The 14,014-nt window shown below is 43.8% G+C and overlaps 1 protein-coding gene across 1 annotated transcript in view; it reads left to right on the top strand.

Moving 5' to 3' along the window:
* The window catches only part of LOC144159771 (uncharacterized), a 56,574-nt gene that overhangs the window by 18,350 nt on the left and 24,210 nt on the right, over positions 1-14,014 (top strand). The window contains exons 2-4 of the mRNA XM_077691462.1: positions 3,011-3,056; positions 8,792-9,468; positions 12,417-12,554. Coding sequence (XP_077547588.1) covers positions 3,011-3,056; positions 8,792-9,468; positions 12,417-12,554 — 861 coding nt within the window. The remainder of the gene's footprint in view (positions 1-3,010; positions 3,057-8,791; positions 9,469-12,416; positions 12,555-14,014) is intronic.

Consider the following 14,014-nt stretch of genomic DNA (forward strand, 5'->3'; position numbering starts at 1 on the left):
CGGCCATTAGCCACCTTAGCCCTGTTTGGCGGTGGTAAGTGTGATAAGCGTTGTTCTAGAGCCAATCTGCTGTCTTCTCTCACATCTTTCATCAGTCGTAGAAGAATCTCGTGCAATGGCAGTCTCCTCATATTTAATTGCAGGTCACCCTCAGGCAGACCTTAGAATGTCTTGCTGCCTCCACACCTCCGCTCTCAAAATGAGGAATAATCGTGTGCAGTATCTTCTGGAAGTCTCCATAAATCCGCACAAAACTTGCATTTCTGGGTGGAAAACCCTTGCCTCCAGTGCTACGAAGGCATCCTCACTTTAAACTCACAAACAGCCATTATTGAGGCAAGTGAAATGGGCTTACGTAGTTCATAATTGTTGCAACACAATAAAGGGTCAGATGTATTATAAATGTAGCTCCGTTGAATCGACGGTTGGACTTGTTGTTTGTACGTCGTTAAGTAGCGCATGAGACAAGATGAAATAACAGGAGACACAACCGCGATAACTGGCAACTGTTTTTCATTGCGCATAAACACAAATGTATGCACACAAAAAAACGTGCCCAAGGCAACTCCTCCATAGTGCGGTTCGATAAACACAAGATTACGGTATTCGTATTTACACTACCAACCCCCAACAAACTCAGTTAACACATTCGATAGGAAAGGAAATTGTATGCAATTGTGCACAATTGTACACGTACACCTACATATGTACACGTCGTACACAATTTCGACGAGACGGTGCTTCTTTCGCTTTCGTGCTTCGTGGGCGCGTGCAAGAGGAATTACGTCGTCCGCAAGCACGAATGCCGGGCTATAAATTAGAATACTGCAAAAAATTTAGTATCAACCAAACAACTCAGACAAACAAAACAAACCAGAAAGCGTTGACAGAGTGTCCCATGTTCGCTTACTTCATACGTTTTTACTTGGTTTATCGATAACATCCTTTTTTGGCTTAACAAATACTTGACAGGTCGTTTACAAAGAGTGGTAATTATTGACGCATAATCAGAATACGCATGCGTATCTTCTGACATTCTGCATGGTTCCGTCTTAGGTCCTCTTTTATTTCTTATTTATATAAATGAGATTGGCACAGGAATCGCTTCAAAAATCCGGCTGTACGCAGTCAATTGCATCCTTTACAGAGAAATTAATAGATTCCGGCCGGGTAGCATTACAGACAGCTTTAATTAAAATGTCTTCATGGTGTGACAGGTGGATAATGTCCCTTAACATCTAAAAATGCAAGCATATTTGTTTCACCCGCAAGTGATCACCATGTCGTACACAATATTGCTTGAATGGCTGCCCATTATCAGAAACAAGCGAAGAAAAATACCTAGTTGTCACGTTTTCCCCCGATCTGACATGGAATCGTCACGTTCAAAGCATCCCTTGAAAAGCAGGACGTGTACTAAATTTCATAAATGACCTTTAAGCACGCGCCACTAGATGTCAAGAGAACACTTTACCTAAGCAACGTTCGCCCGATTCTCGAATACGCGTCTGTTGTGTGGGACCCGCATACACAAATTATTGCCAATAGCTTAGGAGCGATACAGAAACGTGCGCCCTGATTCCTAACCGGCATTTACTCATTTCCAAGCAGCGTCACAGCAATAAAACGACACATATGTTTGGAAGATCTTTCTCTACGCCGTGTTGTTTCCCGCCTCTCTTTTCTTCAAGATACCGTCTTCAATCGCAAACAAGTAAACAAAGAAACTTATCTACAATAACCAACATACATACCCGGGGGCCGCGACCACTTACTTATGATAAAAGAAATATGCACGCGCACAACCACATCCCAAAACTCCTTTTTTTCCCGCACAATACACGAATGGAGCCTATTGCCTCCTGAACTAATCAAAGTTGCTTCTGATGTAACGTTCCCCACTGTTCTTCAAGAATATGTTATAGATAAAAATGTACACGCCATTTGAAACTTTCTTTGATATTTATGCTTTGCAATGTTAGCCAGCGTGCTGTGTCAATGAATGTATCTTGTTACCTGGCCGAAACTTATTTTTAGTGCTCTCTCATGGGCTCCCTCAAAATGTACCATATGTGGGATTAGTATTGTACTCACGGTCTGCAGGGTGTGGCTTACTAACTTAAACCTTGTATGTTTCCTTACAACTGATTTTTTTCTTCAACCTTTCAAAGAGTGTGCAATGTTGTATTTTATATCCATTATTTGTTCCCCCTACAATAATGCCCAGCGGGTGAAGTAGGTATGCAAATAAATAAATAAAATTCTTGCAAGGGTAGAATTGGCATTCCCTGAGTTTGACTCCTTCGACCTGAGTGGAAAACAGCACAAGATATCAAATGCTGCTTTTTCACACTTCCTGGGTGTGTAGGGGATTCGAAGCCGTATTATTCGCAACATTCCGGTAGTTTACCATAATGGTAAGCAGATGTCACATGACTTGAGCACCTCCCAGGCTGAGAAATGCAAGCTTAGAAATGGTTTATAAGAGGAAAATAAACAAATTACAACTGATATATATTCGTGAGTTTGAACATTGGCTGCACGACCTTGCCCATAGAAGCAACGTAGGGCACGCTGCTCTCAAACACCTATCTGTAACAAAATAAATGTCAACAAACTCCATAAAATCGGAATCAGCCCTAGGTGCACGCGGTCAGGCTTCGTAAAGCTTGGCAGAACGTGGCTAACGGTTCGGTCATTAGTGCGCCTCTCCTTTGTTTCTAGTGTGTGCTGGTCGGGTGTGAACATTCGCTGCTTGCGTTGACAACCTTATGGCGACCCATGTGCCATACTTTTCGATTAAACTCTAATATGACGAGGTTTTTACACAGTTTGCTTTGCCAGATAAGTGTTGAAGTTTTCTTAAGAGTTCTGAGTGTGCGATGAGTGAATAATGGGTACCTAACACCCTCAGCGAAGATTTTCACGTGATGCCAAATTCTCCTAACGAGTGATGCCTCTCACTGTACCTTGTGTTTCTCTTTGCATGTACACCAACGGTAAACAACAGCGCGAGTACGGATACAGGGAGTGCTGCTCCTGCGACGACCGCGAGAGTAAGGACTTCTTCTTTTTTTAGCCATATTAAATATATTTACGACTAGTCTGCTGTCTCAAACGCTACATGCTCCAATTCAAAATGTCCAACTAAACAAAACTGTAAAGTATGAGCTGTATTGAAGACCTTTTGTCCCAAGCAGGTTACACACTGCAAATTCGCTTTCTCGGTAAGCCATCACACCACTTTGGCTTTAAAACTTCGGCGTGTTTTATTTATGGGGCGACAGCTGTCATGAGTAAAACAATAATGTGGTATTTATTCGTCTGTCCCGACGCATCGCCAAAGAGGTCTTCTCAAACAGGGACATGCACAATTTGTCACAAACCGAACTACGGAAATATCGTATTTTAAGAGGGCGTTTTTTCAGCCTTAAGTTCCTCGCAACCTCAAGATAATAATCATGTTCATTATGCAGCGTTTTTCATGTGTTCATATTACGTGCTATGTGTGGTTGTCTCCTCCGTTGTCATCTCCCTGATCATTTATGTTTTCATGAAAAACGAACTAACCCAAAGCTTGACTATAGTTTTAACTGTTTATTACGTCCTAGAAAAAAAAGGTATCCTCTATGATTCAACGGGTAATTTTAGGTGAAGGTGCTTTAAACAGCAACTTCACCTAAAATTATCTGTGGAATCATAGGTGTTTTCACGTTACGTGCCAATTTTCAGCTCTTTTTGCCATTTTTGCGTTCCTTATGTGAATCTCTCAGGATGACATTACAACTGGCAGAATAACCGACTTCAAATTTTGTTTGCTATTTATGATTATGCCTAACACCAGGAGCCTCGTCAGACATTGAGTGCTCCCGAGAGGGCCACATTAGGAATATTTGTGACTGTAGGAGGAACACTTTGTAGCGCAAGTACCCAACCTTAAGCCGGTACAAACCAGGCATAGAGGTTTTAGGATGAAGCGGGGAAACTTATAATCTTGACAGTCAATGCCATGACCCAGCTCTCACCGATATTTACCCACCTGTTTGTCCCTCTTTGATTACCAGGCAGGGAGTAGGAGACCTTTGTGAGAATTATGGTAAACTCGGTGAAGTCAAAGCCTACTATCCTCCAATTCAGATTCTACAAATATTTGACTCAAGTGGGCTCGACACGATGCCCTTTCTAAGCTTCCATCAAAATTTGTGTTAATGAACCCCGACAACTTCTCAAGTTGTTTGCGATACGATCTGCCGAAAAAGCAACCACCAAAACCAGAAAATACGTCCTGTTCATTCAATTTTTCAAAAAGACCGGGATGCAAAGAGCTACAAAACAACGTGAACTCGCACGTGAAGGCACATTTGTTGAAGCTTAAAAAAAAGAAACATCTAGTAATGCCTTAAAGCAAGCAAACATAGGCGACCTACAAATCTCTGTAACAGTTCACCGAACACTGAACCACAGCAGGGTCTTTATTGCGGGAACTGAATTAACAAATCAATAGGAAACTTTCAACTTCAACAGGAAACTTCAACGCTTGTGCGAAGAAGGAGTGGAAGCGGTAAGGCGTATCCCAAATAAACATGATGGCAAAGCGTCCTGACGTTTAATCGTAGCACCCCGACAGAGTATATTAAAGCAGGTTTTCAACATTGCTAGACGAGCGTCTACATTGCACAACCGCAATTAAACTTCACGTGTTAAAAGTAGCGTGAAATTATAACTGTAGTGACACCTGCCGGTGCGAAGAAACGTGAAATGCTCGAGCCATGGCCACCGCAAAAGTGAAAGAGAGAAACCTGTAAGGGTGGTAGTCGGCTTCTTGGCTATGCACCTTCCAATGCTCGAAACACCACCGATTCAGCAATATAACTGCGACTGACTCCGGCGTGCGTACTTCTGTCAAAAATTCAAAGTGAGAAACAAATATTAAATCGGAAGCAACTTAAAACCTATCATATCGAGAAGCTTGTAAGCGAATCTCAATACCTGCACCGGAACGCTACAATGACGCGGCTCGCTGGTGTGATGGTGACGCGGTGAAGCATAGTAAGGCTTCCTTGGCCACCCAGTCGGCGATGCTGGCGTGGTCTTGCCCCCGCCCCTCACAGGTCTGCTTTGGTTACAATAACACAAAACGCGGACTACTTGGTTAGCATTTATGACGGTAACCTCGCATGCACTAAATGGCCACAAAACAAAAAAATACAAGAGTACCAGCGCCGACTAAGAACTAATTTTGTATTCGCCACACAGCATTAAATGGCTCAGTGACAACTTTTCATTATTGTGCGTGAGCAAATATGTATATTCCGTCACAATACACAAACACAAGACAAAAACACAATAAATACACTATATGATATTGTTTAACACCTCAATTTAATTCACCGATAGGGCGACAGATAGACGACTACCGCATGCTCCCTTTATTTAAGGCAAGTGCCATGCTTCCGCTATCCTCCTGGTAGCCTGATCGCAGTGATCGAAGAGGGTTAATGTTTGGAAAACACAATGGCTCCCCCTGGCTCGTTGTTTTTGTTCTTGTGTTTGTGCATTGCGCATGCGCGATGATCAAGAGTTGTCACTCAGGGTGTAAATCTGGTGTGTGATGAATGGTAAATCACTTGTTTGTCCGCACTGCTCTTTCAGTCTTGTAAAGCGAAGCTTTAGCATTCGCACTGGCTGCATCTCTAACACAAAAAGGAGTGAAGCGAAAGAAAAACACTTCCGTGGCCGGGAACGAACCTGGGTCCCACACTTTGTGAAATCAGCGTGCATCCGATTCTTCCATTTTGACATGCTAGAAGTTGCTTGGATTTTGAGAGGAGTGCATGGAAGTGCAAAATTAGACCAATATCCTGCACCCCATAGTGTCAAAACTACGATGATCCGTCATGAAGAAGCTTCGCGTTCAACCATCCTCGTCGTTAGATAAGGGGAAACTGATTTTTTGATTCGTCCACATTTTGCGCACACAAAGTTGCCGTTATCAACGCCCTTACCTGTACACAATGCTCTCCCCCCCCCGGATATCTAGTTTCTGAGGTGTCGATGAACACAGTTTGAGAGGATTCCTCGCTTTACACTCCGGCTCTGCTGGCCTTCAGAGCCCCAAGGGCACGACAGTCGAAGTCGCTGCATCTGCTTCAGCATCCAGCAGGCCACTGCACAATTCTGCAGCGCGCGAAAAACGCAACAAAAACCAGGAGAAGTGCAGCTGAAGGAGCCAGAGCCATCAGATATTGCGTTACCCATAGACGAGGATGTTAATGTGATGCCGCTCTCACCAGCCTCACAGATACATAAAGCAACAGCAGTCACTTTTAAGACCAAATGTACTTCCCCTCAACGGTTGCAGCACCAAAACACAAGTGGTACACCCACCAGAGATGCAACAAATCACGCTAACTCTACCCGAAAAAACAAGCATATGGCGCAAAGCAGAAATTGTATGGGCCAGTCAAAACCCTTGATGACATACAAAATGCTTTCAACATATTACTGTAATATTGCAGCAAGAAGCACATTTACATCTTAAGCACAATCACTTCTTTAACCAAATTTGTAATAAAGGCGGAGGCCTCTGCACTCACTCCTCAGGCAATGTACGCCTGGTGGTATGCAGGTTGGTAGCAGGTTATAAAACATTCACGGAAGTCTAGACATATTCGCCAGAAGAGCTATTGCTTTCAGTAGTCTAACCACAATATGCGTACTATCCATCCTACCTGATGATGAACTCTTCAGTTCTCGATTTGAAAAACGTGTCAATGAACTGCTATTGTGAATACTCATTGTGAATATTGCGAATACTCATCATTTCCCTTCGGGCTTGCTGATGCCTGAGGCCGAATATTACAAAAACTGCCGGCCTATTCAGAGTCCTGCTCATTTTACATTAGCGTGCAACCAAGTGAAGCACAGCACGCACCTCGTAGGTGCAATCGACTTGGAAATAGTGTCAACCATACCGCTCTCTCCAGACGAGTTGATTGTTATATCCAGTTCATGTAACCGCGGTCATGTTCTAGTTACCCTACGGTCAATTAAAATCCCGCGATTACAAACTGTGCCCCAAGATTCCGTGAAGAAGCGTCCGATTACAAAAGATGCGAGCAATCGACCTAACTGTTCTCCACATTCATTGAACTAGACGTTCACCAAGCTGCGGAAATTATCACCACACACAATCCAAGCTGTCCAGTCTTCCACGTGTCAAACCTAGAGTAGAGCAACAAGCACACCAAGGCCACTCTAAGATGGCTATTGTAAAGGGCACGTAAGAAACAAAACAAGGCGTAGGTTGCCCAACCAGTTGGAACTCAGCGATCTTTAGTGTACGAAAGCCAGATAGGCAGCAACGTGCGCAGCAAAAGGGACGTATGGAAAACTACATTCATGTTGAATCTACTAAACCGGCCAAGACAATGTGTGGATCAGAATGAGCGCATTCGATAACGTAACGGAAACATGGCTTCGCCTATTTGTGCTACTAGGGATGCAATGGAGATCAGCCCTTTTAGATATGCTAATTATGCATAGCAGGTATGACAAGACAAAAAATTGCGAACGTAGCTCCTTAAAAAATGGGTGGGAGGCTACAATTGCCTATTGCCAAAGTACGAGCTGTCTGCTGCACTTTCGGCGTGTGGTACAGTAACCCAGGAGTGGGAATTATACCACACAAAACTCTGAAACATTTAAACAAAGACACACAAAGAGCAATACTTTTGAACAAAGCAATACAGGAAGCTGAATGTTATACAACCTAGTTGAAAGAAGTAACGGTAATTTTAGACCTGATACAAGCAAAGAAGTATCTTCAAACCTCAGCTTCCGGTAAATCACAACTACGAGCTGTCAGGGCAAAGGTTTGAAGAAAATGATAAGCAGTCGCTTCTAGATACCTCCAAGGATATATCACTTTACACTACTCAGGTGGTTTTTTTGGACGGGCCGTAAAGGTAACGACTTTAAGACACTTCGAATCCCAGGGTAGAAATGCATTTTTGCTTAAGCAGCACTGCGTGTCGACTTAGGGAAAGCTTACGACACTGCGTGGGATTATGACATTTTGTTTGATCCTAGGTTACGTGGCAAGAAGCTGCATGCTGTCCAAAATTATTTCACATAAAGCGCTCTCATAGCACTACACAGCAATATTTCGTCATGAACATGCAATCAACGAAATTCCGTCCTCCAGAGAGGCATTGTCAGTTGGTCGCCTTTATTGTCAAGCTAAATTGCTTGACAAAATTTATCTCTCTTTCGCTACAGTATCTCCATGTCAATGACATCGGTCTATGTCTTCTAATTTGCCCATCTGCGAAAGTTCACTCAGCGCCGTTTCAAATGGATTTCTAAACTGGGCAAACAAAAATAGTTATACCTTAACAGCAAACAAAATTATGCCAGTTGTGCTTAACAACCAAAGAGGCATCCTGCCAGCAAAACGTCATTGATGTGAACGAGAGACAGAATGAACGCTTAATCGAGTAAACGAACAAAAATTACTGGCTGTGGTGTTCGATTGGAAACCAACTTGTATACCACACTTTGAAAATCTAAAACTAAAAGGTGGGAAAACACAGACCCTCCTAAAATTTTATCATGACAGTCGTATGATATAGGTTAGCCTTGTATGTGAATATTTGAAAAGCATTATTAGATTCCGGCTTCACTACACCAGCATCATCTGCACGTCGGCCTAAAAAGCAGCCCTTTAAATATCACTCTCCTTACATTACGTTTGATTTATTTATAGCTGATAAAGCGCTTTTCATCGCAGCTCCCAACAACAAATGGACCGTGACCAAGAAAGAGATCCAGAAGGCGGAGAAGGGTGGTGAAGGTGGAGGTGGTGGCGAAGAGGAAGGTGGTGGAGACAGCCGAGGCCTTAAGAAGGATGGAGCGGGCGACGATGGTAAAAGTGGGGGTGGCGAAGAAGAAGAAGACAGCAAACGTCGCCGACTTAAGAAAGTTCCCGATGGCGGCAGTCAGGAGGAAGGTGCCAAAGGTCGCAGATCAAAGAAAGGCAGAACTGATGCCAGTGAAGAGGAAGGAAGAAAACGCCGCAGACCTAAGAAAGTTAAAGGCGGCGGCAGTGAGGAGGAAGATACCAAACGCCGCAAATCTAAGAAAGGTAGAGGCGAGCTCAGTGAGGAGGAAGATACCAAACGCCGCAAATCTAAGAAAGGTAGAGGCGAGGGCAGTGAGGAGGAAGGTTCCAAACGCCGCAAATCTAAGAAAGGTAGAGGCGAAGGCAGTGAGGAGGAATGTTCCAAACGCCGCAAATCTAAGAAAGGTAAAGGCGAAGGTAGTGAAGAGGAAGGCACCAAACGTCCCAGTCGTAAAAAAGGCAAAGGTGGAGGCGGTGAAGAGGGAGGCGCCAAACCACCCGGAGCTGGAGAAACTGGTGGCAGCAAAGGTGGCCACGGGATTGATGGTTACACGTATCATGAAGGGGTGAGTAAAAAATTTTGCACCTTGGACGTTCTGAAATGCCAAAGCGTTCTAATATTTCTGACCCTCTCATTTCTTTGTAGTTTGTCCATTCATGTGCTATGCCTAAGTGCGCTGCTTGAAAGAGTCACCAGGCTTGCCTTAGGAATACACTTCACAGCATTTCATTACTGGCAAGTCTGATATCTCTTCGGACAGCTGCATGCTAATGGAATCAGCCCATTGTGAGCGTATATCTCAAAGCAGGGGTAGGTACTGTGTTTGAGTGTACCCCGTTGGCATGGTTGAATTGAGAACAAGGTATTGCAGACACAAATTTTAGTGTACCATTAGTATAGTGAAAGAAATAAACTAGATTCCCACGTATACTTGATTCTAATGTGGAGAACAATTTGTTACATTAATTCAAGCTACGTACTTAACAATGAAAATAACGTGTATTATGTAGTCCGCTTGCAGACGTAATGGTTTGGCAGGATCTCCTGGTATTTCTAATTGGATAAGTTTTGTAATAACTAAGCCTTTTGCCAGCAGCCTCGCGCCCATATTTCATTCATAATGCACAGAGGTTTAAGCTGGTTTGAAAACATTTGATTACATGAAGGGCGCAGGCGGAATCAAAGCTCCCGAATTGGAGGGAATTGCGTTTTTGAGATCTGATAGTGAACTTTTCAGTGGTTCGAGGTCAAAAAGAGATGGGTATGGTGCGCTAAGTTAGTCTAAGCTTTCTCGCCGTAGAAATTAGTATTTATACATCATGGATAGCTCCCGTCTGCATCTTGTTCCTCTAAAATGCAATCTGTCACTTCGCCCAAAAGATTATTGTTGTGGTTTTTCTAACTCTGTGGTACGAACAGAGCTTAGGCCCGTAGTATACAGTAAAAAAGAATACAAAGACAAAAACACCCTTACTGTACTTTAGCACAATTCATTCTTGCTATGCAGCTCATATGTTGTCCTCGGAGGCCTCACATAATCCATGTCTTAGAATAAAACATGTAAGTACTGCAAGGAGGCATGTCGGCATCACCGGCTACTTCTGTTTGTACGATTTGGGACATCGAAAAACGGGACTGGTTACAGGGCGACCCTCTTTAAATACCTGAAAAAGACAGCCATAAACCTGCTTACTCCCGCGTGAATGCTGGGCATGACTACATTTGGTTATTCTTTCCCCTTTGTTTCCTTTGGTTATGTTTATCCCCGCGTCGCTTTAGGCGACGCGGGGATAAACACGACAACGATAGAAAGCAGTGCGCAAGACAATGTGGGCTTTCTTTACTACTATCCTTTAAGCAAAAATAGCACGATTAATCAGCGAAATGGGCATGCCATCCCAGCTCGAAACAAGCAAATTCCTTTACATCGAAAATGTAGAAAATATATTATATGATTGTCACTTTGTCACATCGTGTGAATGCCGTATTTTTTGTTGTTAAAGTAAACGCAGCCACCGTTGATCAGACGCTTTTACAAGGAAACTCAAAGTTTGTGTCGCGTACTTCAATTTGAGTCGACCCCCCCCCCCCTCCAGTACTATACTCGGTGATTAATTTCGGTGGCAATGCAGCCAAGACTGCAGAGGCAAACCACGCCGTTTCACTGTGCAGCTGGAAGTAGTTCAGCGAAAATATTTTGCTTGGTGCAACCTCAAAATAGATAGTTCCAATATTTAGCCTTGAAGCGATAATTCCAATAAATATAATGGCTTGTATATGCGAAAAAGAGAGCATTATTTTTCAATTCTCTGCTTTTTAAGCTGAACCTTTCGCCACTGAAGCCGCATAGGTTGTCTTAAGAAAGGAAAAACCTTGCGGTCCTTGTTGACGGCAGGTTTTTCTCCATCCGGTAGCTCGCCACTTATATAGATGGATATATAGATCGTTTATTGCACATCATAGCGGTACAAGTGTTTCGATGCCTTCCTAAGCCCGCAGTGCTTGTGAGAGGGCAGACAGAACAGCAGCAGCAACAACAATTGTAAAGCTGATTTTGTGGATAGGGAACACATTACAGGCAAAATCCAAAATTATGTTGATTCCTCTGTCGCAAAGGTCGTCGCAACGCAACAGCCTGCCGTATAGGCCGCAGCGCATAACCAAAGGGGTCGAAGTTTCCTGAAGCGACCCGCTAGCAAAACGTCTCTCGCCAAGCACACCGACAAGACAGCAGCCATATCGCAAATCATGCTCCTTTAGCTGCAGATTTCGCTGCACATTTCACTTTCGTGCTTTCCCTATTGCTGTGACAGAGGAATCAACCGCAGTTTTTTTTGTTCCTCATGACTTTTGCTGCCCTGCCTCGGTGCCTTCACCGGCGCGCTCTCCCCCTTTAAACTCTGATTAGCCCTTGTCCTCTCAAGCTCGCTTTTCCCCCGTAAATGGTCGTTTCCGAAATAATCTTGCCCATTTCTCAGACGGGGCCTTTCCGTTCACGCGTCAAGGTTTAAACATGACGTGGCTCTAACCCGATGCGAACATGAGCGTCTGGACTGGTATTTGCTAACAAATTCCCAGTTTTTAGGTCAGTAGATTGCGAGCCCTATGCTCGTTTTCTTTGCTGCCATTGCCGATTGACATATCAGACTAGCCTTAAGACAAGACCCCTTGCCTCGAATCGGCGTCGGGGTCAGGAAGTAAGCAAATAAAGACACGGCGCTCTAGCCACAATTTATGCCCGAAGCATACCGACAAATCAGCATTGCTAAATACGGGATGAACAAGCCTTTAATGGTCGCTGCAGCTAATTCATTGATCAACGTTGACGCAAGTGTGTTCTCCCTAAACAAGCCATCTCAATACTCGTGGAGCCGCACGAGAATGTTCCTCATGCATCGTCCCTATGCATGTCCTTATGCAACGAAAAGGCTACTGAACGTTACCTTCTCCGCACGTAGAGTGCCTATTTAGCGGCTTGTTCCCTAACACTCGTTCTTTCTTCCCGACACACAGGTTGTTAGTGGTGACGAGCCATTGGACTTCGAGGGCGATTTCACACCAATCATGCGAAAGATTCAGAGACAAGTTTTGAAACGTCACAACAGGTTGAGAAAGAAGCACGGTGTTCCTCCTCTAGAACACAGTGAAGAGGTAAGAAACGTTCGAGCGGGAATAGTGCTTTAAGGGCCCCAACAATCTGGGACGCTTCCCGGGATTTTTTGTTCATCATACGGTGATTTTCTACAACCGAGCCCCAGTTGTTAATTGCTGTTTACTTTGTCAAAGCGGTTAAACAATATACTATGACGGACGAAGTCACACAAACAAATCGAATAGCTTCGACTTCCAAAGTTTGTTGTTTATAATAGAAAAATTGGGTCTATTGCAAACCGCAAATGAACTTGGCGACTACCGGAACTTCCCCTGGTTCAAGGACTGGCAGCTGGGCTAGTTGGTTCATTGCATGAATTGGACAGCGCTGAGCTGGGACAAAGTGAAAAATAACAGACACGGGTGCTGTGTTTGTGACTGTTCCCTTTGTCCCGTCTAAGCCCGTCTTACCCCTCTTATTGCTTCTCTTTCTCAAGCCTATTATGTCAATCTTAAGCGTTCCAGTTTAAAAAGTCTTGAGGTGTACAGGCGTAAAAGAATGTCTCCATGACGCAGTGCCGGTTGTGAGGTTTAAGCATCGGGAAGCCATAGGATTCATAAAGGGGTAGAAATGCTTCGCAATATGGCTAAACGAACAAAAGTGCTATCTAAAAAGCAAGGAAGATCACCTTAAATATAAATGCAGCAAACCGCAGCTACCATGCAACAAACCACTCCTCTACGACCACATGGCATAGCCCGGGGTGTTTGGTAAAGAGTGCCGGTGCTAATATTTTCACTTGCCGTAGTCTGAATCTAACAGGTCCTTTCAGAGATTGGATTGAAGCAGAAGACACTCGTTCCATGAAAACCAGGGGCTCATGTAAGCCAACTCAAGTCGTGCGGAGCGACATGAACCGCATGTTTTGCAAAACTACCCAAACCCAAAGCAAAAATAGTGTTGAGGGTCAAATTATAAAATTTAAAAAGTAAAAATTTGGCACGATACCCGCCAATAATTTTTCAACTTAAAAGTGCGAAAATCCAGCGGCGGCAGAGGAAGGAAATTTTGGAATCGAACTAAAAAGTTATTGAACGAACGCTCTGTTAAAGATTGTCAAAAAAAAGTGAAGGGAAGGGGCAGGGTGAGGAAAACGACGGAACCGAAATGGTAAATGGTAGGTTTATAAAGAAGACAAACAGACGCTTAGTTAAACATTTTTACGACAACATTCAAAGGAGTGCATATCTTTTTGAGGCCCGAGCTGCCTCCTTGAAAACACGGACGAATGTGAGCAAATATTATCAACACCATTGCGCATGTGAGCACCACGAAGAAGACCGGTAGCAGTCAAGAACTCGGTATTTCAATGCCGAAGTGTCCACCCAGTCTGAACTACAGAACAAAATGTACCTTTATGAAGTTCCAGGCTTATCCATCGAGGAAAGCGTTGTGTCTTGCGCAGTGGAGACGGCCACAGAGCGGTTAGAGTAACGGCGGAGCAGAGAGTGAGAAAGGG

Source organism: Haemaphysalis longicornis, unplaced genomic scaffold, assembly GCF_048455015.1.
Source record: "Haemaphysalis longicornis isolate Haplotype H1 unplaced genomic scaffold, Haemaphysalis longicornis Haplotype H1 scaffold_10, whole genome shotgun sequence".
In the NCBI taxonomy this organism is placed as follows: domain Eukaryota; kingdom Metazoa; phylum Arthropoda; class Arachnida; order Ixodida; family Ixodidae; genus Haemaphysalis; species Haemaphysalis longicornis.